Source organism: Equus quagga, chromosome 15 (genome assembly GCF_021613505.1).
Source record: "Equus quagga isolate Etosha38 chromosome 15, UCLA_HA_Equagga_1.0, whole genome shotgun sequence".
Lineage (NCBI taxonomy): Eukaryota > Metazoa > Chordata > Mammalia > Perissodactyla > Equidae > Equus > Equus quagga.
This window is the reverse complement of record NC_060281.1, coordinates 36904624-36932335: the sequence shown is the minus strand read 5'-3', so window position 1 is coordinate 36932335 and position 27712 is coordinate 36904624. Positions and strand designations below refer to the sequence as shown.

Sequence of the window (27712 nt, the reverse complement as noted above, 5' to 3'; positions counted from 1 at the left end):
CCTAGCATTGCCACTTATTAGCTGGCTGACCTTGGGCAAGTTGCCTAAACTCTGTCCCTCAGTTTCCCCGTTACAAAAATTCAGATAATAGTAGTCCCTAGCTCGTAGAGTTGTTGTTATAAGCATTAAGTGAGTTAATATTTGTCAAGCTGTTAGAAATAGTGCCTGGAAAATAGAAAGTACTAGCACATCAAGAGCATGATAGAAGTGTTTGATGAACAAGTAAATGAATGACTTCTAGGCGCATGTTTAACTAATAGTCTTGTTTCCACAGTGAGAGGGTCCCCAATTAATTTGCACATGACCACTCATCCATGTTTGTTTATTTCACACCAGATACAAATTAGAGTTGGGGAGAAATCACAAAAGATATGGAAAATGTAGTCCTTGACCTTGTGATACCTAGAAATTTATCAGGGAAAAATTAAAAGGCAAGACCTAAAAATACAGAAACTAACACCACAAAATGGCAGTGTGCGGAGAAGTATTTGAATGCAACTTTAAAACGGCTGTACTTCAGTTAGTCCCATTAAATCTACCTTTATCAGGGTGGAGGTGGTAAGAGAACACAGGTCTTAGAGTCATAATACAAGTTTTTGTCTCTTCTTCTCAACAGAAATGTAGGCAATCCTGGGCATATCCAATGAGAAAATCTTTGTGAAAAACACTTTGTAAAATTTAAATCAGAGCACTGTACAAATATTAGTTATTTTTACCTAATACCCAAATCATAAACTAGACTAAGTGAAAAAGGAAGGAATTTTATGTGGTAGAGTTCATGACCTTCCTGAATAAGTTTGTGGCTTTTCAACCAAAGTCATTAACCAGAGTTACTACAGTACCAGTGACTCTAAGATTCTAGGTGGAAGCCCTGAAGCTTATGAATGGTCCTAGTAATATCTACTGTTTAAAAAGTGTGACCTGTTCGTGTGATAAAAGTGAGCGACAAGGCTCATCAGCTTTATTTTCTTTTTTCTATATTAGATCCTAATATATGCCTTTCCTCAGTTTTGTTAATTCTAATGTCATGCCTCGAGCTGACACACACTGGACAAGAAACGCGTGATTGACATGGGTTCCCAGGTGTGAACAGGAGCTTCCTCTCTCCCTCACTTACAGCTATTCGCAGCGGTTGCCCACCTACCTGCTTCTGCTGGTCCAGGAACTCTACACCGAGACTGTTCCTCCCTCCCTTTCCAGTACCCCACCAAACACAGGCACCTACACTAGCTTTAAACAACTCTACAAAATTCTGGGTTGGCAAGACTCAAAAGAAACATGAGAGTTGAGAAAGGATTTAAGGTGTGTTAAGTGAGTTGTGTTTCCACACATGTAGACTGGTATCTTGCCCCTGGGTCTGCTGCATCCAGGAAAGTTGGGAAGGGTGAGTCTTGGGTAGGGTACAGGGGGATGACACAGAAAGGACCATTATTTTATCATGGTGTTTCTCTCAGGTGGGAAAATCACCCTGGCTGCATCTATGTACTGTTCTCTTCCCTCATTCATTCCACTCTAGGCACACAGGCAGTCCCAGAACTAAGGTGAGGTGAGTGAGGCACTTGCCTTAGGTATAAAATCTAATGGGATGCCAAACAACTTATTAATCAAGATAAATAATTTTTAATACAATATTTTAATAAGTCCAAATTAATGCAATAAATCCACAATGAATCAATATCAAAATTCTAAATAAAGTTAGGATCATTATTACTGATTTTTCCTGTTGCCTCAGGCTCCAATAAGGCTAGGCAAAACACTATTACTGATCCTATCTTTATTCAAATTTGTGATATTTGTTTGAAACAGACCTCCCTGCTGAACATTCTGCTGGATTAAGGCCTTTGCACTTGTGTTCTCTTTACTGGAATGGCCTTCCCCTCTATATCAGCAAGTCTAGACCCCTCATTTCCTTTAGATTCTGATTCAAAGGTCACCTGCTCAGTAAGGTCTTCTCTGGCCACCCCACCTAAAGTTTTTACCACTACTCGCCACTCCAAACATATATGTAATTCATATTTCTTTTCCCTTTGCAAAATGTTTTTCTCTTTAGCATTTAGCAGTCTTACTTTTGTGTTTTAATTATTTTGATTATAAGGGCAAGGGTTTTTATTTTGTTCACCCCTGTATCTCTAGTGCCTAGAATTGTGCCTGCCAAAAAGAGCACCCTCAAATTTGGATGGAGGACAGCAAGCAGCTGGTGGTGATGGTGTGAAATGAAAAAGGCAACTTCAAAGCAGAACTGCCCAATACAGTAGCCGTTAGGCACATGTGATTATTGAGCATTTGAAATATGGCTCCTCTGAACTGAGATGGGCTGTAAGTGCAAAATACACACTGGATTTTGTAGACAGTACTTTTTTTAAAAAAGAATGTAAAATATCTTAATAATGTTTTATATTGATTACATGTTAAAATGATAATATTTTGGATCTATTGGTTTAAACGAAATATATTTTTTTCATTAGTTTTTATCTGTTTCTTTTTACCTTTTTCAATATGGCTACCAGAAAATATAAATTGTGGCTGGTATTCTATTTTTGTTGGAAAGACTGTTCTTCAACAGTTCTAGAGAAACCTGGTAATGGGCCAAGGAGGTTCACGGTAGCAGATGACAGTGTTGGTCCATGGTGGCTCAGGTGCGAAGGGGCGTCAGGAGCAGAGAGGACTAATCTCTCGATGGAAACTGAAGTCCTGAACTCTAGGCAGCCACGTCGCGGGAAGGGACCCTGGAGAGGGGCTTTGAGCAGGGACATCTCCACCTCACAGCTTAGTAGACGGTCAAATTGCATGGTTCCCCTCAGGAGCCTGTTTCCTTTCCTGGGAGCCAGGTCCTTTTCTATCTTCCAATGAGCCTGGCATTTGGGAAACTCAGAGCTGCCAACGTAACAGGACTGAGTGGGCCTCACACCTCCTGCTTCTTTGACACCACCTGACAGGAAAGGAAATTAAAGGAAACAATCGGTTTTCTGTTTTTTATCCTGGAACCAGAGCCATTCTGGACAATTCCATCCTGGTTTTTCCACTCTAAAGCAGGCTGATTTTACAGTATAATTCACATCAGAGGTAGCTTTCAAGAAATCCCAGGAGACAGGGGCTTAGGACAAAACGGGGCAAGCCTCTCTCTCATTTCTCCTAGAAACAGGTAGAGACTTGTAGTTTTGCATGTATTTTGAGAGTGGGTGGATTTTTCTAGCAAGAATATTGAAATTGGAGGTAGGCTGGGCGAAAGATGTTGAATGATGGATGCTGAATTGTGGAATTATGATAAAGCTCCAATATCTCTTAAAGTTATAAAGAGTAACTGAGATAACTTCTGTAAAGTGACAACACGGGCAGTGCTTCAAAGCTGTCAGTTCCTGTGAGGGACACTGCAGTTGACTACAAAATGTCCAGTTTCCCATTCTGTATTGTTAAGAGAACCTTGATACATATTTTTGTCCAGACAACAATGTGCCCACTTAAAAAGAAATGACATCTCCAGACTCTCCTACAGATAGAGGCAGCTTTTTGACCCAGTTCTAGGCAACAAAATGAAAGGAGAAATCACTGACTGGAGTTTTCAGAAAGACCATATATATATTTTTTTCTGACAAAAAAAGGAATGACTCAGCCAGCCCATATCTTTTGCCCTTCAACCGTCTTCCTTCCTGGAATTCAGAGAGGGAGTCCACTGCTGGACTAGCCATCTCACCATGATGAGGTAAACATGAGAATGAAAGCTATTTGCTGGAAGCAGAAAGTTGTTGGAGAATATTGAAGCAGAAAGACAGAAGGAGCCTGGACCACTCGTGATGCAATGGAGCTGCTATAACCGCCTGAACTGCCCCTATTAGGGCACACAGGCTAACCTGATTGACTGCTCCTAGTATTAACACTTTGTCAATAAGCTTATCTGAACGATTCATGTTCATTGGGAAACCATTTAAATAATTATTAGTTCATCACACAGTTTTCTTAGAAAAAGTAAAAAAATAAATGTGCAAATATCAATGACTTAAAATCTTTTAAAAGGAGATATGTTTCTATTTAGTCTTCACCAAAATGCACACATTTTTTGCACTGTTTTAATTACTTAACAGATACAATATTGATTCTGTATTTTTTACTTAACTTGATAAACATTACCACTTATCAGAGTTTCTGTTATTTATTTATTTATTTATTTAGGTGCTTCAAAATGATTCTCATTAGTGAATGTCTCAAATTGACATAAGGCAAAACACTGCCTTTATTTTGTTTTGTATGTAAAGGTCACTAAATATATGTGTAAAGGCAATGTAAAGTAATTTGGAGGGATACTTAATTCCAGCTTGCCTGAGAGTGCCATATAGTTTTCTTGTTAGGAATTTCTTAAAAGTAAGTATAGATTGTGACAAAATAATGTTATGTGCTTCCTGATGAGATATAATAATAAGTATATATCACTTATGTGATGTGCCAAACAGGATACCTTGAATCTAGCTGTGAGGGAACTATCAGATACATCCAACTTGTGGGACATATCACTCTGTCACGTGATAAAAAAAAGAAAGTGGAGGGGGGAGCATAGGCAGAGAAACTGTTCTAGATTAAAGAGATTAAAGAGTAATGACAACTAAATGCAATGTGTGATCCTTGACTGGATTTAAAAATCCCATTTTAAGGGTATTATTGGAAAAATTGAGGAATTTTGAATACATCCTGCATATTAGATAACACTATCTAATGTTTAATAATAATAGTAACATTCTTTAGAGTAAAGATGGTATTGTGGTTATGAAGGAGAATGCCCTTTTTAGGCCTCAATAACTGAAGTATTTAGGAGTGAAGCATGATAATGTCTGCAACTTTCTTTCAATTGAGTAAGAAAAAAATCTTATCAATTAGTGAATCTAGGTAAAGGATATATGGGTGTGTATTCAACTTTCCTGTAGGTTTGAAAGTTTCTAAAACAGAAATTTGGGGGAAATTTATGGAAAATAACTTTGATAAACTTTGAGAAATACAGTAAAATATTATCTGTGAGAACAATTTCATTTTAGCTGAGCTTTCAACATCTGGTGCTTTTCTTAATGATTAGAATGTATTGCTACTTGAAAAACTTTATTTTCTTAAAGATCTTCAAATATATTTTTGTGTTCTACACTATCGAATATTTGTTCATCTACAAATAAAATTAAGAAAATGAAAGATCCTTCCTCCCAAAAAAGTATGGTAGGTATTTATTTTTATTCCTATAAGCACATCTTTTTACCACTACTTTTTCTACTAAGTCAGGGGTCATCAAACTACTGCTTACAGACCAAAATTGGCCCACTGTCTGTTTTTGTATGGCCTGAGTGAAGAATGGTTCTTATATTTTAAAATGATTGGAAAAAAAACAAAAGAATAATAGAATTTCATGACATGTGAACATTATATGAAATTCAAATTTCAGTGTTTATAAATAAAGCTTTACTGGAACACAGCCATGTTCATTCATTTACATATTGTCTGTGGGTGCTCTTGTCCCACAATGGCAGAACGCCAATTAAGCAAAATGTTATTCCCTCAAAAAAGAATTTTATTCTTCCCCTCAGATGACCTGTATTACAAAAAATTGTATTCAATTATTATATTTTGAATAATAAGATAATTATATTTTATCAATAAAAATGTGTGGAAATTTGTTTTTTCTCTTGTTATATATACGTACATTCATAATCTTCTCAATTTTGCTTCATGATCCACAGAGTCTAAAATATTTACTGTTGTCCTTTTACAGAGAAAGTTTTCCCACCCTCGTTCTAGGTCATAGTTTTCCTAAGGAACAAAAATATATTCTAAAACTCATTTTCCCATGTTACCTGAAAGAGATGTTCCATCAATCAATTTGCTAATATTTGAAATCCTTGTCAGATGCTAACTGGTTTAATTTTACAGTTATCTCAAGTAAAATTTACAGATTAATTTCATTGGCCCACCAAGGAGTTTATAACTCCAAAAGAAAATTTTTTTACATAAAGTATGACATTTTTACTTATAGAGAATCTCTAGTCCTACATCCATTGTGATATTTTCACTATACATGTGACTATTCACTTATAATACTCCCTCCTATTTGCCACTTCCTAACTTAGCGTAGTTTATGGCAGGAAACCATGCCAGTCCTTATGTCCTTCAATCACATTACTAAAATTTTTGTTAGATCAAATGATTTAATTTGGTCCTATTCAATTTAATTTCTCCATTTTATTGTTTAGAGTCCTAGCATTAGGAAAGCACCATTTCTAAGTTCTGACAACTTTTCTGTCTCTGTCCAAGTCTGTCAACTAACCAAGCAGGTCAATTTAACTACAGAGAATCAGATGACCGTAATGCCTATGTACACCTCAAGATCAGGAGAAAAAGATCTTTCATAAAATGTTTGCTGCTTCAGAGCAAACAAAGTGTGTGCAGAAAGTGGTTCCCAAACCACGAAGTTTCTGAGGTAACTGGATAAGACTGAGTTGAATGCGTCTCTGTGCTGCTGGGGTAGAAAAGTCTGGGAACTTAAGAATTAAAATCATGATCCTGGCCCTCACTTGGCTCAGAGGCTGAGCTCAAACTTTGATTCCAAAAGAAATTCTGGTTTTTGCTTCCAGTAGGAACAAGCAGGGTTTGGAAGTTATTAATAAACGTATTTCCCCCCTGAAGATGGTGGACAAGCTCCTTTTTGAGGGATAAACAAGAGGAACGTGGGAAGCAGGAACCTCCACTGAGAGGTAAAGATAAAGAGGGCGGAAGTGAGAATGGGAGGAGCGAAGGGAAGTACTAAGATGGTTAAATACCCAAGCAGAGAAGGGAGTGTTTGAACACTAGAGGGATTCATTGATATGAATTGTTTTCATGTTCCCAGGGGGCTCAGTCTGGGGAATGTAAATCCGACCATGCCCCTTTACCCACTCCCAACAAGAAGCCCCCAGACAGCCTCACCCAAGGCAGGCGCCTCACGGCCCTCCCGCGGGTTGGGTCTTCGCCTGACAACCGGCCGGAAGCGGAAGTCGCGCGCGGGACCGTTGCTAGCGCGCCTGCGTGGACGAGAAGTGGAAGCCCGCTGGGTCTCTGCGGTAACGGCAGTGCGTTGACCAGCTGGCTGCCTGCGAAAGCGCTGGTCATGGCGCCAACGTCCGGGTCCCGCTATCCCGAGGACACCCCGGGATCTCGGAGACGGCGACGCAGCTCGTCCGGGAGCCCGCCGTCCGCGCAGGCCAGGCGCTCCCCTTGGAGCGGCCGTTCCGGCTCCCACTCCCGCGGCCGCGAGGGCGTCAGGCCTCGGTGGGGCGGGACGGGCGTGGACACCCCTCACCGCCTTAGCCGCTCGGGGTCTCGAGAGCGGCTCTCCGGGCTCCGCAACTACTTCTTCTCATCCTCATCTTCGACCTACTGTGGCGGGTACCGCCACCATCACCACCACTACGCGGGCGACCGGCAGTGGGCGGAGGACTGCGAGAAGGATAAAGAGGAGAGCTATCGGCAGAGGCGGCTGAGGGAGCGAGAAAGGATTGGGGAGGTGGGAGCTCCTGAGGTGTGGGGGCTGTCTCCCAAGTTTCCTGAGCCTGATTCTGATGAGCGCAGCCCAGTTGAGGATGAAGAAGTAAAGACTCAGGAGAGCAGCATTTCAGATTCCAGCTTGGAACAAAAAAAGAAAAAGAAGACCATTCGTTCAAAAAACAAGAAAAAAAGAAAGAAAAAGTCCAAGAGAAAACATAGGAAATATTCCGATAATAGTGACAGTGATTCAGACTCTGACACTAACTCTGGCTCCATTGATGATAAAAAGAGAGCCAAGAAAGCCAAGAAGAAAGAAAAGAAAAAGAAACATAGAGCAAAAAAAACCAAGAAAAGGAAGAATAAGAAGACTAAAAAAGATTCCAGTGATTCAAGCTGTAAGGATTCAGAAGGAGAGTTTCCAGACCATATATGGATTAAGCAGTCAAAGATTGCCGATACCACGGCTCTAATAGGTCCAGAAGCACCTGTAATACACACCTCTCAAGATGAGAAACCTTTGAACTATGGCCATGCTCTGCTCCCGGGTGAAGGTGCAGCTATGGCTGAGTATGTAAAAGCTGGAAAGCGTATCCCACGAAGAGGTGAAATTGGGCTGACAAGTGAAGAGATTGCTTCATTTGAATGCTCCGGTTATGTTATGAGTGGTAGCAGGCATCGCAGAATGGAGGCTGTGCGACTGCGCAAAGAGAACCAAATCTACAGTGCTGATGAGAAGAGAGCCCTTGCATCCTTTAACCAGGAGGAGAGACGAAAGAGAGAGAATAAGATTCTAGCCAGTTTCCGAGAGATGGTGTACAGAAAGACAAAAGGGAAAGATAACAACTAAGGACTTTTTGTTCTACAGCAGGACTTTTAACAACAACAATTTTATATGAGCAAAATAGTATTAAAACACTTTATGTTGCTACTGTGCCTATGCTGTAAGTCCCTCAAGAAAAAGCTGCTTTTTAAGTTTTCTTTTGCAAGTTATTTTTCGTTATTTTTAACTTAAAGAAGTAATATGTGCACATGGTTTAAAAAATATTCAAACACTACAGTAAGTCAGTAAAATGAGTCTTTCACCCCAGTCCCTACTCCTTCTCCCCAAAGAAATCTCTTTTTGGTGTCTTCTATGTCTGCCCATAAGTTCTGTGTATATACAGGCATGCATTTTGCAGAATTAGCTCCAATAGGTTTGGAGCTGTTAACCTGAAGGTTTTTTTCCTGTTGCCCTGACTTTTCTCTCTCTTGGGGGGCTTCATTCCTCATGGAGCCATTCATTTGCCCCAGGGAGGACCAGAACAACCCCAGAACAAAGAATTCAATTGAATATATCCTGGTTGCAGTTAACAGACTGAGTTAAAAAATAGAGATGTACTGGCTTGTGTAACTGAAGAGTCCAGCAGGAGGATGGGATTCCTGCATGGCTTTAATAGGACTTTGGCTTCTTTCTTCTGTATAGTTCATTTTCCTCCTCAGTCTGGTTTCCCTTAACAAAAGGGCTGCCAGATTTCCTGAGTTTGGTTATATATTTCCTGATCCACCTTTGAAGAGAGAAAGAACATTTCTGTCCTGATAGTCCGAACAAGAATCCTGAGATTCACCCTAATTGGATTAGCTTAAGTCACATGCCTATCCTCAAAACAGGTGCTGTTGCCAGGGAAATAGAATGGCCTACTCCTGGAGCTGTAGGTATGGTCAGTTTATGGGCTACACAGGGAAGGAGGGGATACCTGAATGAAAATCAGGGTAATGTTGGGAAGGGAGGATAGGCAACCAACAGATGCCTGCTGCAGTTTTGAATGATTTTTTAAAAACAGAATAGAGAGTACATGTGCTGAAGGCCAAAGTTTTCTTCAAGAAAAGTTTGGTTTTGACTATTAGAAGCCAAATGCCTGAGTGAAGGTGACATAGGGTTTCTCCATAAAAATAGACATAAAAGAGAAAAGATGAAGATCCAGGGTGCTTCAGCCTTCCAAAGAGTAGATAAGGTGCCACCTAGACTAGGAGAAAGAAAAAATGAGAAGGTATAAATGAGGATGCAGTTGGTAAAGCTTATGAAAAGGAGACCAGATCATGAAGGACCGTGTGGATGGGAGAGTTGGTATTGAGAGACTGGCTAGCACCAGAGCTGGCAAAGACTTTAGAGAGAGCTCCACTCATTGTCTATGATAAAGCCTTTGTTGTCATTCAGTGACATCTGCCTGAACCCTGAGACTTCATTTTGACCCTAACCAAACTACCTATTTTGAATAACCCTCTTTTCAAGGCTCAAGACCCTGGTAAACCTCACAGAACTGAAGGTGAGGTGGTGGGGTTCTAGAATCTGGCAGGGCAGTGTGATGTTGAAGGGTATTTTCATTCGAATGTGTGACTTGATTGACATGGACCATACAAGTTTGAGACTTCCCACAAAGAGGGTTGGAGAACACTGGTGAAAGCCACCTTGTTGCATATGTATATTTCCAATTTTAGAAACAAACCATACCACATTATATGCATGGATCTACACCTTTTTTTTTCACCTAACCATACATCTTGGAGATGTTTTATATCAATGCATATAAATCTACCTCATTTTTTAAACAACTTTGTAGTATTCTATTGAATGGAAGGACCATATTTTATTGGATGTTTAAAATATTTCCTATATTTTGCTTTTACACAACAGTGTAGTGAAAATCTTTGTGGATGTGTGAGTATTGTCTGAAGCATATCCATATAGAAGTAGAATTGTTGGGTCAAAAAGAATCCTTTGGGTCATCTAAAAATGGGTACCTCAAAGTGGAGTTATTGGATCAAAAGGAAAATAAATTTATTAGGTGTTTTCTGTATGGTAGGCATTATGGCAGGTACTGGGGTTAAACCAACAAACAAGTTAGGCTTGATCCCTGCCATCATGGAATTTTACATTCTACTGGGGTAGACAGACCTTAAAGAGTTGACAAATACTTAGAAATTGCAGCATGCTATGAAGAAAATAAGGGGCTAGAGGCAGTAATGGGGGGCATTTTTGAGAGAGTTTTCAGGGAAAGTCTAAGAATAATCACATTTGAGCTCTATGGGTTTTAAAATTTTAATAGATACTGCAACATTGCCTTCCAAATAAGATGTACCAGTTTATACACTCACCTATGTCATTGATGACATTGTACTTCTAAGCCTTTTGATCTTTGCCAATCTGATAGGTGAAAAATGGCATTTCATTTTTTATTTTATTTTTATTTCTTTAAGTAAGAGTAAAGTTAAGCGTCTTTTCATATATGTATAAGTTTTTTGTAATTCCTTGTGTGTATGTGTGAACTACTCACATTATAGCCTTTGTCCATTTTCCTACCTGGTTTTTGGTCTTTTTCTTATTGATCACAAGAACTCTTAAAATAATAAATTGGCTCTTTATCACATATCTTGTAGATACTTTTCCCTCTTACTTGCCTTTTGAATTGCTTTTCTGGGAACACTTGATCATAATGCCGTTTAAGGCCTAAAAAATTCCCTAACACTAGCCATATAATCAAATATCTTTGTTTCTTTGTTTTTCTGACTTGGGAAAAAGATGCAGCTGAGAAACTGTGGCTTCTGAGTAAGCCAAAATAAGATTGGTGGGCTTCCTTTCCAAACTGATAAAATACACATAATGCAGCAAATAGTAAGTTTAATGCCTACAGCAGAGTTCTTGTGACAGCATTTTGTGCTGTCATTATACTTAACAAGTTATGCTGCGCTTAGAGAGGAACCTGGCCAGTAAATCTTCCTTAAAAGAGATTTTGAGATTTGGAACTTGTTTGCAGATTATTTTGTCTCGGAGGAGCTAATAAAAGGAGAACAATTTTTTTTACACTGATTTTGTCCAGAGTATGTGGTTATGGGTTGTGGAATAGAAGTAAAACAGTACAAAAGTTTTGTCTCATGTTTAGGGTTCAAGAAACCATGAGATAACTGTATTATTAAACTCTGCTCCAGGAGGAAGTTGAACAGATCAAACAGCTTGCTTTAACTGGCGGAGTTACCCTGAGTTGTATTCAGTGCTGAGAAATAGCCCAAGAAAGCAAACTAGTGAGACCACTGACGATTAATTCACAATTGATAAATTTTACGAAACATCTTAACTTTCTCATGGACCATTATTTTATGACTTCATGGAATTATCTAAAATAGTGTTTCACAAAATATGAAAACTCCACCACTGGCATAAAGGGTGCAAATGGGTATTTCATGGCAGTTTTTTTTTTTTTGAAGTTCTGTAGCACAACGGAGGGTATTTCTTATCCATAGCTATCAGCAACTCAGGGAGTAAGAAATTATAGGTTTGGAAAATTGCTGTCTTTTTATTCTTCATCTGACAAATTCAGCTGGATTTTTATGAGAATACTTGTAAAATATCACCATCAAGCATGAGGGAAGCTTTTTGTTTGGAAAGTATTTATTTTTGCCCTATAAAGGAAGTATCCATCTATTCCTATCTTATTAAGAGTTTCCCCTTTTAATCAGAAATGCATGTTAAATTTTATTAAATGACTTTTTAGCATTTCTGGAGATCATATGATTTTTCCTTATTAGCCCATTAATATGATGACTTAAAGTTATAGATTTCCTAAGATTAAACTACAGGTTAAGTTTATTGGCTTCATTTGTAGGTCTTTGATTGTTTAGAACAATCACTGGCCACACAATTTTCTATTTCAAAATTCAGAACAATGAATGAGATCTTGCTGTATTGGTGAAAGCAGAGAGAAGAGCAGAAAGCCTCATTACAGAAAGATAAGAACTTATGCTTGTCAACCTTTAAAATAAAACAGCTAGTTATTTCACCAATAAAATCAGTTTATTCAAGAATAGCCAAAGAATTGCAATTCAGGTTGTCCCTGCTATGGCAGGCCATAGGCAAATCCAACAAACAAGGGAGAGGAACGTTATTTTATAGAGAAAAAGAAGGAAATTGGGAGGGGTCGTTTTCAAAGAAATCCATCAGAGAAAAGTGAGAGTTCAGGGTGGTAATGATTTCTCATTGGCTGAGTTGCTGGGGTAGTCAATTTCTGTTTGGGATGTAACGCACATTTCTTCTTGTAATTGATAATTCTTTTCTGTTCACTTGTCTCTATTGGGGTCTGTAATTGACTATCTGTCCTTTAATTGACCTAACCAGTACTGCATGGAAGCTCCTCCTTCTGGCCTTCCAATTCCATTTTAAATGAAGTTACCCTTTATTGATTTTCACATGCTACAGCATGGGAGCATGATTTGCAATACAATAGTGCTTCTACTGATCATATAGAAAAAGAAGCTTTTATTTTGAATATCCTATGAATTGACCTGATGGAAATATACAGACCACCATTTTGTTTATAAAAATAAGGATAGTCCTGGAAAATAAGAATCTGAACTTTGAAATTTGATTTTGTTATTAGCAATATGTAGTCTCTCTTGGTATAAATTGTATTTTGATTTATTCTCACTTTATCTATTCCTACCCCTTGCAGAGGAGAAAAACAGACTACTTTAATTAAAAATGCACACCTTAATTTTTTAAAAACTCTTCTTCGTTAAGCTATATTAAAGATTTTGATTTTCATGGTATATCCAATGCAACGTATATCAGCAATAATCTCAGCCTTGATAATATGAGAGACATTTAAGAAGCCAGCCATAGTAGGGAGTTTGAAAGGGAGAGTAAATGAATTGAGATATATTTACTTCCTTGCCCCCCCACCCCAGAAGATTATCCGTGAGCTAACATCTGTGCCAATCTTCCTCCACTCTGTATGTGGGTTTCAACTGCAACATGGCTGAGTGGTATGGGTCTGCACCTGAGATCTGAACCCGAACCGGGGCTACTGAAGCAGAGCACACCAAACTTAACCACTATGCTACAGGGCAGGCCCCTTACTTCTTTTTTAAATTACGTTTTATGCTTATCTCTTATATAATTTTTGACAAAATATATGCCCTTTAAAAAAATAGAAAAAATCAGATATACAATTTTTCCCTTCAAGAAAGAACATTAACTTTCAATTAGTAAAATATTTGCATTGTCTGGATTTGTTAGCCTAAGGAAAGATTTTAAGGTAAATATGTTTAACTTTTAAAATATATTTTCAAGCTTCTGACACCCAAGGAGGAAATGATAACCCTTCTTGTGATACTGAAACTTTTTTTCTGTTATTATTCAATGCTTGAAACACTGAATAAATTACATATGTCATAAAACAATGGTTAGTATGATATTTAATGGTGTTTCAAAAGTATCAACTGATTAAACAGAAAAGTTCAGATTTTTAAAAGGATTTATTTTATTCAAACACTATAACAACACAGGTTATGATAAGTTGGGTAAGAGATGGAATATTTCTGTTTTCTTCTGTAGAATTTCTCTTGGTAAAGTGATATCTGATGCTCGTCCGTCGTCCCCATCCACCCCGTTCCCCCTCCCCCCCTCACCCCTCCAAACCTACTTTCATTGTAAAGTTTGTTGATTATTCTCTCCAGCAGTAACAGACTTAATTTTTACTACCTTAAACCTGTCAGTCCAAATATATGTTCATTTTTCAACTTAATCTTCAAGATACTTTGACATTTATTTATCTATTTATTTATTTATTGAGGACGATTAGCCCTGAGCTAACTACTGCCAATCCTCCTCTTTTTGCTGAGGAAGACTGGCCCTGAGCAAACATCCATGCCCATCTTCCTCCACTTTATACGTGGGATGCCTACCACACAGCATGGCTTTTGCCAAGCGGTGCCATGTCCACACCTGGGATCCGAACTGGCGAACCGCGGGCCACCGAGAAGCAGAACGTGGGAACGTAACCGCTGTGCCACCTGGCCGGCCCTGACATTTGTTTTTGCCATGTTTTGTCAACTGAAATAAAGAGTCTAGGTGATATTAGTGAAGGAGATTCTTCAATAATCAGAGTGAGGAGTTGGAACCTGGGGAAAATAGTTCAATGTATTGCTCTGATGGAACTGCTCGGAGGTGTTTGAGTTGAAGTGCAGCTTATCTCTCTTTCGCAAAACAGTGTACCTGTAGGGAACAGGAAAGGAAAGAACAACTTACAAGTAGATTTCAAAAAAAAAAAAACAAAAAAACAGGGATGGAGTACATGTGGGCTTTTCTCTAGATCATACACTGAAGATAACATAAACAAGAATTTCTTGGTGATACATGAAACAAGCTCAGACATGCTGACGTTATCTATGTGTGGAGGGAGTCAAGGACCAGGGTCCTGAATTATTCCCTCAGTCTCTAAGAAGTGCCGCTGGGAATGTGAGAGCGAGGCCCGCCTTTGTCTTGACCTGTTGTGGATCTGTCCACTGGCATCTTCAGTCATGAGGTGTGGGGTTGCAAGATCATTTTGACACAGGCTGAAGATGGCCCGCACGGCTGCTTCACAGTACAGCACGGATTTTATTGTAGTGACTTAAAAACCCATGTAGTTTGCTTGCTACATTCACCTATTAGACAAGGGAGAGGGGTCCCACGAATCTGAACACAGTTTGATGACTTTTTAAATTCGGGCGAGACGGTAAAGTATGTGTCTGTGTTGTAATTACGTGCGTGAGGAAAGTGGAAATGCCAACTGTCTGTGATAACACTAAACTGAGCTGGCCTTTTTTTTACATGAATAAAAGAAACTTCGGCTTACAAATGAAAAAACTAAGCTCAAGCAGCACGCCCGTCCCAGCCTCAGGACCCAGAGAACGCTTGGTGCCCGGGCTGAGTCGGGCCACCTCTGAGAGGCAGAAGCAGGAGACCATGGAGCCGCGGTCCTCCGGCGTTCCTAGAGCGGAGAGCACAGTGCGCTGCGGAGCGAGAGCTCCCCCTCGGCGATCTATGACGGTGCTCGAGAGCGCTGGCTCCTGCTGCGGGTCCTGGGCAGGGTGAGTGGTGACTGTGCTCCGGCTTGGGGAGGAATTGCGGCCAAGGCGCTGGGAGCGGCTCATTCCCTGGGGGCACAGAGAAATCTTCTGCGACAGATGGGCCCTAGGGACTGGGGGCGGGGTCCGGGGTGGGAGGTGTCAATCCTGGGGCCTATGAGAGGGATGAAGCTGTGCACCTAGTAAACTGGGCAGACCTGCTGCTGCATATTTTCCATCCATTTGGCACAGTTTTAAACATGTATTAAAGGTAAGCCTTAGAAGGTAATATTTGAGCAGAAACCTGAAAAGACCCATGTGGCTTTTAGGGGCACGAGACTTTTAGTGGGAGGGAACAGCCAGTGCAAAGCCGGAAAGCCACAGCTTGCTTGACATATTCGAGGACTAGCAGGGAGATCAGAGTCATCGGAGGACAGTGGACAAGGGTGAAGTTTGTAGAGGATGATACTAGAGAAAGTGTGTCTGTGTAGGGAGAGGTGTATAGACGAAGTGGGCATTGTATTGTGTAAAGAATTTGGTCATTACTTAGCGTGAAAAGAGTTTTTGGAGGATGTTGAGCCGAGGAAAATCATAATCTGACATATTTTAAAGCATCTATAGCTGGAAACTCATGAGGAGAATAGACTGTAGCGGCAGGTAAGAATGGAGTCAGAGAAACTTAAAAGTTCAGAGACTATTGCAGGTAATTTGGGTAGGAGATAAGGATACCTTGGACTAGAATTATGGTGGAAGTGGTGAGTAGTGGTCAGATTAATGATCTGCTTTGAAGGTAGAGCCAACAGGATTTGCTCTTGGATCAGACCTGGGTTGTGAGAGTAAAAGAGAAGACAGATGAATCCAAGATTTTCGCTTGTGGCTGCAAGAGGTATTGGAGGAAAGATTTAAGGTTCAGCTTTGAGACCTTGTGTAAGTTATTTAACTCTCCATGGTTCAGTTTCCTTCTCCATACAATGGAGTTAGTAATAGCATCTTCTTGATAGGGTTGTGTGAAGATTAAATGCATTAATACATGTAAAGTACAAAGGACAGTTGTGCTGGTTTATTGTTTTATTATGCTGAGACATGAAGTGTATATGGGCATTAATGGAAAGAAAATTGGAGGGTTGAAGAGTGTTCCAGGCAGAAGGAATAAGAAGTGGAAGGACCCAGGAGCAGGAAAGAGCATTGCAAGTTTGAGGAATGGAAAGTTCATTAGATTATAAGAAAATTTTAAACCATATTAAATGTTTTGGACGTGATCCTAAGGATAATGATGAGCCATTAAATGCAATATAGGCAGCAGAGATGTAATCATCTTTCCTCTTTAGAAAGATCATTGCCTGCAGTGTGGAAAATAGATTGGTGAGTCAGAAAGACCAATGGCAGTAGTCTGGATAGGAGAAGATGGTGGCAGAGGGGAGGAAGAGGAGTGGATAGATTTGAGAGATAGTCAGGCAGAATCAATAGAACTTGATTGATCTAATGCATGAGATATGAAAAGAGGCTGGAAGGGTCAGTTTATTAAATTATTTATTATATATTATGTTTGATATATTTAATCACGTCATAGAAATGAGCCATCACTAATTCAACAACCTACACCATATACCTGTATTAGTCGGAGTACTCCAGAGAGGCAGAAGCAATAGAAGATATATAGACTTGGACACATAGAGATATAGATTTATTATAAAGAATTGACTCATGGTATTACGGAAGCTGGCAAGTCCCAAGATCTGCAAGGTGAGTGGGCAAGCTGGTGACCCAGGAGAGCCGATGGTTTAGTTCTATTCCGCGGCCAAAGGCCTGAGAACCAGGAGATCCAATAGTGTAGTTACAATCAGAAGGCCAGCTGGCTTGAGACCCAGGAAGAGCCGATGTTTCCATTCAAATCTGAAGGCAGGAAAAAAGCCGATGTCCCAGTTTGAAGGCTGTCAGGCAGGGAGAATTCTCTCTTACTTGGGGGAGAGTCAGCCTTTTTGTTCTATTCAGACCTTCACCTGATTGGATGAAGTCTACCACATTATAGAGGGCAGCCTGCTCTACTCTGTCTACTGATTTAAATGTTAATCTCATCCAAAAACAAACTCACAGAAACCCCCAGAATAATGTTTGACCAAATATCTGGGTACCCCATGGCCCAGTCAAATTGTCACATAAAATTAACCATCATAATACCAAACTTATTTTCTGGCTAATAGTCATCACTTTCTTGGAGTTTTTCACCTCTATTAGGAATAGTAAGATTTGGCTTTTTAAATTTTAGGTCCCTTTTTGACAGAGAACAATATTTCTCAGCTGAGAGTGTTACTATGTACACATCCAGGAATATATAACAGTAAGCTGTATTTGGAGCCTAGCCAGCCAGGCACAGCCACTAATTGCAGGACTCCCCCCATGCATATTGATTCAAAGGCGTGTGTCAGCATTTGGCTGATGTCATTTCACTGATCTTTAGAGTCACTTAGGAGTAGTCAACGTCAAGAAAGCTAAGTCCCCACATACCAACGGCCTGCTCCAAAAGATGATGATAGAATTCTCTGAGTTCATTTTGGCATGTTGGGTTTGAGAGGCTTCTGTAAGGTATCCAGGTAGCAGATAGCCAGGAGGAAACAGATCTGGCACTCTTGAGATGTCTGGACTGGAAAATAAGGAAATCATTGGCATAAAGATAGTAACTGAAGTTACAAACATACCTGTCCTCTACATTACCCCTTCCTCGCTTCTGTCATATTTCTCTTATTCCATTCAATGTCTTATTCTTTGAAGGAGTAATTTTTGCTCATGCTTGCCATTTTCTCATTTTCCTATGGCAGGCTGACTCTTCTTCCTATCCCACTACCAGAATTGCCTTCACAGAGGTCACAAAGACCTTCTTATTTTTTAATTAAGTGCATATGTCAGGTCTGAGATTAATCCATCTTCCTATAGCATTTCATGCTCTTAAGAAACGCCTCTTTATAATTCCAATTATAAAGCAGTGAATTTCTATTCTTACAATTATTATCTCATTTACCTCAAAATATTTCTGTGAATTAGGTACTGTCTTCATTTTACAAATGAATAAACTAAGGCTCCAAGAGGATAAGTAACTTGTCCCGGGCCACACTGCTTCTAACTGACAGGGCTAGATTGGAACCCAGGCCTGTCAGAGGCCCAGGCTCTTTCGACCACTCCACACTTACAGAAATAGATCTCCTTGGCCTTCTAGATACCACTGTCTTTGTTCTTCTACCTCTCCCCTTGTCTCTTCTCACTTCTCTTCCCACATGTAGGTGTTTCCCAGGGATCCAGCCCCACATAGCCTTTTCCCAGCCATAACTAACTACTACCCTGAATGTGCCAGGCTTTCCAACAGCTCTGTGCCCAGGTTCTCTCTCTGTCTAAAAAACCCTTTCTCTATTTTCTTGCCTGACTAACTTTCACTTGTCTTTAAGACTCAGAGGGACTCACCTCCAGGAAGCCTTTACTGACCTGCTGTTGGAATTAGGTGCCTTACCATTGTGCTCTGCTAGCGTCCTGTGCATACCTTCAGCATGGCCCTTAACACTGAACAGTAATTGATTATTCCCTGAGGATTTCTTGAGAAGCAGAGAGCTGTAGAGGCCAGGGAGCTGTCTTCTGTCTCTGTCTCTCTGCAACTAAGAGAGTCTGGCACATGGTAGACAATCAGTTGATGAGATGAGTTATGAATATCCTTATATTCTTTTAGGTAATTCTGATACTTGCTTTAATGAACTTGTAAGCAGTTTTACTTATTTTGTATTTTCCCCTCCGCAAACATTTTAAGAATTTTCAAATCTACGGAAAAGTTGGAAGAATAGTACAATTAATGCTATACACCCTCATGCAGCAGCAGTTGTGAACTCTCTGCTACATTTGCCTGCTTTCTCTCTCTCTCCCCCACAAACCCACACACACACTTTTTCTACTGAAGCATTTTAAAGTAAGTTTTAGCACCATCTCCTGATAAAAGGATATTCTCTTACATGACCACAAAACTGTTATCCCACCTGAGAAAATTCTCTCTCAGGATCTTCAAACTTTGTCTCTAAAGGGCCAGAGAGTAAATGTTTTCAGCCTTGCAGGTGATATGATCTCTGTGGCAACTACTGAGACCTGCCAGTGTCGTGCAAAAGCAGATGTGAGCAATACCTAGACAAATGGGTGGAGCTGTATTCCAGTAAAGCTTTATGGACAAAAACAGGCTTTGGGCTCTGTTTGGTTTGCCAGGCTGTGGTTTGCCTATACATCATTCATATGATGATTTCTGAATCCTTCAAAAAATATTTCTATCTTTTTTTTTTTTAACTCAGGAGCCAATTTCACACCTTGCATTTCACTATCTCTAGAACAATACCTTCCTCACACCTTCTTTTTATTTTTGTGAAATTGATTGTTTTGAAGATTCCATGCCTGTTTAGATGAGCTGCATTCTGGATTTATCTGAAAGTTTATTCATTATTAGATTCATCTTAAACATTTTTAGTAAAAATGCTACATAGGTGTGAAAGCACAAGGTTGGTTGTCTTACTGTTGGTGTTGCTAGGCTTGATCATTTGATTAAGTTTGTGACTGCCAGATATCTCCATCTTTTCCTTTGGAATTAATAAGCCATCAGTGTGGTGATTCTTTGAGATGATGAGAATGTCCTTTCACCCCACTCCTTTCACCTAGTGCTTTCACTCCTTTGAGGTCCTTGATTGAATTAGTTATTTCGTCAGGGGCTGCAACATGGTAATTTTCCAAATCTGTTATTCCTGCCATCTTAGCTGATAATCTTCTGTAAAGAGAATTTTCTTATTTTGTATGTGTGTTCCTTTTTTAGGAGTGGTTGTTTTGGAGAGAAAAAAATGGATAGTAATTATTGGAAATGTCTAAATCCAATAAAGGGGTATTGCTGTTGTTGTTCTTGTTATCAGTACTACTATCACTACTGTTTCTGTGATTCTTGTTATTACATTTTCAGGAATAGCCCTGAGGAGACAGTCAAAAGAAAGTTCTTCCACACAGAGAGCAGTGTGAAGCTGGGGATGGCAGCAGCCTCGGTGAGTGCTCATTCCCCGGCTCCTCTGAATCTGAAGAAGGAGGGGCTTCGGGTGGTGAAGCAGCATCACCACTCTGCTTGGCAACAGGGATTCCAGCTGCAAGGAAACAGCACAGGCCCTGGACAGGAGCCGCTGTGCAAACAGTTCAGGCAGTTGCGCTATGAAGAGACCACAGGACCTCGAGAAGCCCTGAGCCGACTCCGGGAACTTTGCCACCAGTGGCTACAGCCTGAGACCCACAGCAAGGAGCAGATTCTGGAGCTGCTGGTGCTGGAGCAGTTCCTGACCATCCTGCCCGAGGAGCTCCAGGCCCGAGTGTGGGAGCATCACCCAGAGAGTGGGGAGGACGTAGTCACTGTACTGGAGGATCTGCAGCCAGCGCTTGGAGAAAGAGGACAGCAGGTGGTAAGGGTCAGGTGTGCTCTCTTGCAGGAAAGCGGGAATTGAGACCTCTGGCCAGAGAGGTGGATGTGAGCTCTGCAGCGGGAGGAGAATTTCTACGCTTTGGTTCCGTTTCATTCCAGCCTGGCTGTTCGTTGCTGTAGGTCTTCCCTCAGCCTTACCTGTTTTCTGCTGGGAGGAAGCGGAATCTGCTCCAGACCCCCCAGCCTCTTTCCTAACATTGAAGTGTTTTTCTGAACAGCAGTTTCCTCCTAAACCCACATGTACCTAATTGTCTCTAGCACCCAGACCGGGCAAAGGAACAGAAAATGCTTGTGGAGGAGACAGCCCCTCCGAAAGCAGTGCAGGAGCAGCAGGTCCAGCTTGAGCATGAAGTTACAAAGCCCGAAAAGGAGAAGGGTAAGAAGTAGACTGCCCCTTCTGGCAGGTGGGATGTGGTGGGTTTCGTAGTTTGCTCCTCGGGCCCTGCTCAGCACCGTTGGCATTTTGTTTTTGGTATTTGTTTTGAGTCAGGTTTATTGAGGTATAATTTACATACAGCAAAATTCACTCTTTGTAAGTGTACAGGTCAATGGGTTTTCACAAAGGTGAAATAATTACAATAATTTAATCACCATCACAATCAAGATATGAAAGTCTTCATCCCCCCAAACATTTCCCTTGTACCCCATCCCTGTATTTTTGTTGTTGTTCAATTACAACTGAAGCCTTCTGCTGTGCGGACCTTCACCGTGCTATTCTCCCCATTACTGTAGGGGTGGATAAAAAAAGAAGTGCTAGCTTCTCACCCAAAGCAAAGGATTCCAGCCACATGCCTCATTACTCATTTTTTCTTATTGCTGTCGAATTACTGTAAATGGCTACTGTCTGATTTCTTTTCTTTTCTTTTTTTTTTTGAGGAAGATTAGCCCTGACTAATTACTGCCAGTCCTCCTCTTTTTGCTGAGGAAGCCTGGCCCTGAGCTCACATCCGTGCCCATCTTCCTCTACTTTATATGTGGGACACCTACCACAGCATGACGTGCCAAGCGGTGCCATGTCCGCACCCAGGACCCGAACCGGCGAACCCCGGGCTGCTGAGAAGCAGAACATGCGAACTTAACTGCTGCGCCACTGGGCTGGCCCCTGTCTTATTTCTAAATGTCACCTGGATTATTTTTTCGCTCTACTATATTTTCTTTGACACTGAAATCTCTCTAATTTCTGTCCCTTTCATTTTTATTTTCCTTTTTCTGGTTTGACACAGCCTGCTTCTCTCTTTTTGTTTTAATATCTGTCATCTTGGTGCTTCCACTGAAGTTAAGTTACCTCCTATTCATTCTCCATCATTTAAACACAAATTCATTAATGTTGCTCCCCTCCTTAAAACGCTTCAGTGAGATGAGTAATGTTATTCTTTCAACATGTTTTTTTTGATGTTTGAAAAAGTCCGTAATAAAAAGTAAAAAATAAAGATAAGAAAAAACCACCACCTTCAGTGATTTCCAATAGCCATTAACAAAGGCCTCAAGTGGCTGTTCTGGCATCTGCTGACCTCTCAGCCTCATGTCCACGAGCATAATGAACTTGTTCCAGTTTGCTTGAGATTTTAGCATTGACAGTTCCACATCCTGGGAAACTCCTCATTCCCAGACAAATTGGGATAGTCAGTCACCCTTTGTCCACTTGCTCACACTGTGTCTTCCCATCATGCCAGGCTACATTCCATTTCCCATTTGCTCCTTGCTGTTTCTTTTGAGCCTCTCCTGCCTTGTTTCTTCTGTCTGGAATACTTTTTCCTTTAGTCTCCCTGACTAATTCCTGCTCGTCCTTCAGGACCAAGCTTAGGCATCACTTTCTCTGTCCTTCCCTACGTCCCCCACGTCTAGGCTCATTTCCCCACCTGTGCTCCTAGAGCTCCAAGGTCTCTTCTGTCATAGAACTGACCACCTTGTGTTATAGGTGCTGGTTTACATCTCTTTCTCTCCTGCCAGACTGAAAGGCCAGGGGCTTGGTATGTTTCCTGAGTCTGCTACAGTCCCTGGCCTAGAGCAGCCCCTCAATAAATGTCTATTTGATGAAGGCTGATTTTGATTCTAAAGCCTTCCTTTACCTACTATCTACTTTCCCTGTTCAATTTCTGAGTCTGCTTCAAAGGGTCTCTTCTGGAAGCTTTCTCAGTAAAGTAACTGAAAGAGAAGGGCCTGCCTTTTCTGAATAGCCTTGCAGAAATGAATTTACGCCATGTAATCAATGATGAGTGTATATTTTAAATATGAAAAGTAAATTTAGTGACAGTAGATTCTTGAAATTGTTCTTTACCCTCTGGATCTGTTGAAAATGTTATTTTGTATTCAAAGTTCACTTGTTTTTTGGTTTTAGGACCTTTCCCCTAATTTTAGTTGTATATGTTATTATATCATTGCTGGAAAAGAATCTCTCCTATTCTCTTCCTTTAATTCTCCTCCCCTCCCCCATGTAGGCGACTTCATTCTCTTGCAAAGGGCCTTTACACACAGTACATTGTCTACTTGTTTAATCTTCCCACCCCCTGCATGTGACTGTACTTTCTCTGACGTCTCCTTATCACTCCCTTTACTTTCACTTTCATTTTCGGCTCGCATCTACTCTCACTTTTTCAGTGACCTGCTGCCTTTATCTTACTCACACTGATTAACCCTCATTTATTATTAGTGCTGCTTAGGATCTCTCTCTTCTGTCTTCTCTATCCACCTCCCCTTTTACTCTCTCATTCTGACTTTGCATCCCCATCCCCACTCACGCCCCTGGCCTTAGAAGACTTATCCTATCTGCCCATCCCTCTCACCCTTCTGCCCGTGTGTCTGAGCTTAGGTTTTATTCAGCAAACATTGTTTGGTGTCTCTTATGTACCAGACATATGAGCATTGAGATATAATAGCTCTGTTGAACCACACAGGAAAGCAGTTACTGCTGTCCAAGGAGATCATGAAAGGCCAGGACATCTTCGTGAACTTCATGTTAGCCTCAAGGTCTTGTGGGCCAGTGGTTTTGATTTATTGGTGAGGATACTGAGCCCAGAGGCTTTAAAATTACCTTTCTAAGATTACACAGGTAATCAGTGATAAAATTGGCACCATGTCTACATTTCTTTGTTTCCAGTTTATTTCTTCAATTCCGGTGCTATCCCTTTCTTATTGGCCCCAGGGTCCTCAATTGACCTAGCTTTTTTATTTTCCATGTGACAAACCATTTTCAAGAATATGCAGGTTTTCCCTGCTATCCAAAAGCAGAGCGTTCCTGTGAAACCTTTCGTAAGCTGAATGGTGTAAAGTGAAGAAGCAATTACCATTAATTTATATGGGAAAAATTTTCAAGTGTTCCCAGACTCACAAAATTACCTAGCAAAATAAATTGAGATAAAGTACAGATGCTCACAGACAGTTCAAAGCCATGGCGGCTTGATGCTGAGATGCCGAGTGTAGTTCCTGGGGAAGGAGCATGGTGGCGCCACTCTCGCTGCTTGGGGTGTGTGCTACCTCAGTTAACAGCTTGCTGCAGCACATGCTGAATGCTATTTTCGCTTTCCGCCTTTTTTTGTAAAAGTAAAAATCTTCAGATTTCTTTCGGTTAGTGAAAGCCCATATTAATGTAGGTCTTTCTTAAAAGCCAAGTGGCGTAAAGCGAACTTTTGGATGGCAGGGGAAACCTGTATAGGTTAGGACAGTTTGCTTGCTTGCTAACTTGTGTGTGTGTATTTGTGTGTGTGTGTGTGGACGCACGCGCGTGTGTATATCACATGATAAAATTCAGATATTGAAAATAAGTCACCTCCCACTGCAATCCCCTGTCCTTCCCCAAAGGCAACTACTGTTAACAATATCTTATGTATCATTCTGTATACATTCTATGCAAACACAAGCATCCACAACATTTCCACTTTGCACACATGGCTTGATTTAAATTTTTTCCTCCTAATTGCAGATTCCATTCCCCAAGCACCAAAAAACAAGTAATTGGTGGTATATATTTAATGTTTCAGGTGAGGAGACAAGGATGGAGAATGGGAAGCTGGTTGTAGAGACAGAACCTTGTGGAGGAGTGGAATCATCTAGGAAGATATCTGAACCCCCAGAGGCTCATTATGAGGGCTCTGACTTGGAAAGGCAGCAGGCCAAGCCCAAGAAGAAGACCGCCTCTACACGCTCAGACTGTGGGGAGGGCTTCATCCAGCGCTCAGACCTGACTAAACATGAAGGTACGCACATGGGAGAAAAGCTCTGTGAATCTCAAGTGTGTCAGAATTCTAGTGTTACTGGACATCAGAAAATCCGTTCTAGAGAGAAAGGTCATCAGTGTCACGAGTGTGGGAAAGCCTTTCAGAGAAGTTCACACCTTGTCAGACATCAGAAAATCCATCTTGGCGAGAAGCCTTATCAGTGCAAGGAGTGTGGAAAAGTCTTTAGCCAGAACGCAGGCCTTTTGGAACATCTCAGAATCCATACTGGAGAGAAACCTTATCTCTGTATCCACTGTGGAAAGAACTTTAGGCGCAGCTCTCACCTTAATCGACACCAGAGAATTCACAGTCAGGAGGAGCCCTGTGAGTGCAAGGAGTGTGGGAAAACCTTTAGTCAGGCCCTTCTCCTCACCCACCATCAGAGAATCCACAGCCACTCCAAAAGCCACCAGTGTAACGAGTGTGGGAAAGCCTTTAGTTTGACCTCAGACCTTATTCGACATCACAGGATTCACACTGGAGAAAAACCTTTCAAGTGTAGTATATGCCAGAAAGCCTTCCGACTAAACTCACACCTCGCTCAGCACGTGAGAATCCACAACGAAGAAAAACCCTATGAGTGTGATGAATGTGGAGAAGCCTTCAGACAGAGGTCAGGTCTTTTTCAACATCAGAGATATCACCACAAAGAAAAACTGGCTTCCTGATGTGTCCTCTCCTTATAGAACATCAGAGACAGCACAGTAACAAGCAAACAGCACTTTAGGAAAAGTCACTCTAGCCACCTCTGGCAGAGAACTCTTGGGGGCCAAGTTGGAGGCTATCTGCCTCCACTTTTCTTTGTTTTCCTTGAAGTCAGCTTTGGACCACAATAATTTGATCCTAGATGGTACTGTGGGATCAAAGTAAAACAGCATCTTTACTGCAGGACTTCTCAGAGCTTTGAACATAGTAAATGCATAATTACGCATCTCCAAGTAGTAGAGAGCCTTGTGATTGAGTAAGGGCTTTGAAGTCAGCGGCGAATCAAGTGTCCACAGATTTACAGGCTTCAGCAGAAAAAGAGCAGGTTGAGATTTTTGCATATGCTACAGCAACTCTCTCCTATAAAATAAAACTCATGCTGTTTGGAAATATACCGCACTTAAAGGTGTCTTAAAGTGCAGGTTAAGGGAGACCATTTCCCCCAACTGGTTTTACTAACACCTCCCCCACTTCCACTGGCATTCCCCCCATCTTCCCCTGCCCCCAATCAGTGGAAGCATTTTGGAAAGCAAAGATAATCTAATTTTACCATTTCCCACCCCCATCCTTGCCACAATACTTTCATTGATTCAAGTTAGAAATCAAGGTTTTATTTAGCTTGCGGAAGAAATTTCCTAAGTCATTTGAATGAACCATGCTGAATTAATCCAAGTAGCAACTGTCTTACTTGATAACTCCAGTGCCAGTCTGGTGGCTGCTGCATAGACACTATTCAATAAATGTCTGGGGAAACAAATTGGACTTTTTCCCTTTAATACTGATGATGCAGTTTTAAAATGTTGCTTGTTCTGGAATTCTTTGAAAGTCAAACAATAAAGTCAGCTTGGAGGAGATCATGATCTTTGGGCTGTGAATACTAAAATGTCACCACAATGGTGACAAATATTAAGCTCCCAAACACGTCACCAGGGTGATAAGCATCACTTGCTGATTGGTAGTAGCTGCTTAGGGTGTTGCTGTCTGGAACAGGCTGCTCAGTTTGCCTCTGGAGTGGGAATGTTGGTGAACCCTCATCTTTTAGTAAGAATTTGGCTCAGCTGCTTATAGTTTAAAAACACAAAAAGTAGGAGTGACTTAACAAAAGCTTGTTTTTCTCTCATATAGAAAAGCCTGAGATGAGCAGTCCAGGACTGGGAAGATGGTTCTATGACATCACTAGGCACCCTGGCCTCTGCCTTTCTGCTCGACCATCCTAGTGTGTGCCATCAGTCCTTAAGGTCATCATATGATCCTCAGTGGCTGCTGAAGCCCCAGCCATTACATGCAAAATGTGGACAAAAGGCAGAAGGACAAAAAGAGGCTCCTCCCAGTTCAGTCAGCACCCTTTGAGCAGCCCTCCCATAAATCACTTCAGCACATATGTCATAGGCCAAAACTTAGGAAAGGGAGGCTGGAAAGTGTGGCTTATTCTGGGGTGCAGAGCTCCCAGCTGAAAATTAGGCTTCTGTGACTAAGAAATAAAGGGAAGAATGAATGCTGGAATAGGCATTTAGCAGTCTTTGACCCACTTGCTCTTCCTTCCCACTCTGATCTGACTGGCTGCAAGCTGACCAGAAGCCACAGTTAATACTGTTTCCTGGAGGATGACCAAATCTGTAGGAGAAGCTGTACCTTTTTGAGACACTAAAGAATTTTGTGGAAAGTCAGTCATGTTCCATTGCTTAGTGACCCATAAAGCTACGAATCTTATTTTCTGTCTTTATGTGTAAAATTAAACTAATATCAGGGATTTTCAAGTATTTTGAGGGCTGTGTTGAGGTCAGTACCTAAACATTTAGCTCCATGTCATAATTTGTCTGTTTGATTCTGTTCAGTTTGAGAAGGAAAAAGCATAGAATATCTATTATTCTCTTAAAAAGCAATGACAACGAGGGGCTGCCCCCTGGCCTAGTGGTTAAGTTTGGCACGCTCTGCTTTGGTGACCTGGGTTCAGACCCACTACATTCTAGTC

At 41.0% G+C, this 27712-nt stretch overlaps 2 protein-coding genes across 5 annotated transcripts; both read left to right on the top strand.

Moving 5' to 3' along the window:
• Positions 1-7059: 7059 nt before the first annotated feature.
• Positions 7060-8631, top strand: NKAPL (NFKB activating protein like). The gene has a single exon (XM_046639398.1). The coding sequence runs from the start codon at positions 7115-7117 to the stop codon at positions 8336-8338; it is 1224 nt and encodes a 407-aa protein (XP_046495354.1). The 5' UTR covers positions 7060-7114; the 3' UTR covers positions 8339-8631.
• Positions 8632-15339: 6708 nt separating this feature from the next.
• Positions 15340-26594, top strand: ZSCAN26 (zinc finger and SCAN domain containing 26). Of its 4 annotated transcripts, XM_046639392.1 has the most exons (5): positions 15343-15372; positions 20318-20396; positions 20484-20801; positions 21080-21197; positions 24799-26594. In XM_046639392.1, the coding sequence occupies exons 2-5, from the start codon at positions 20382-20384 to the stop codon at positions 25701-25703; spliced, it is 1356 nt and encodes a 451-aa protein (XP_046495348.1). In that variant the 5' UTR covers positions 15343-15372; positions 20318-20381; the 3' UTR covers positions 25704-26594. The 4 variants fall into 4 exon arrangements, with proteins under 4 accessions (XP_046495344.1, XP_046495348.1, XP_046495347.1 ...); XM_046639388.1 differs by having other exon boundaries at positions 15340-15372; positions 20318-20801; XM_046639391.1 differs by having other exon boundaries at positions 20318-20798.
• Positions 26595-27712: the final 1118 nt, after the last annotated feature.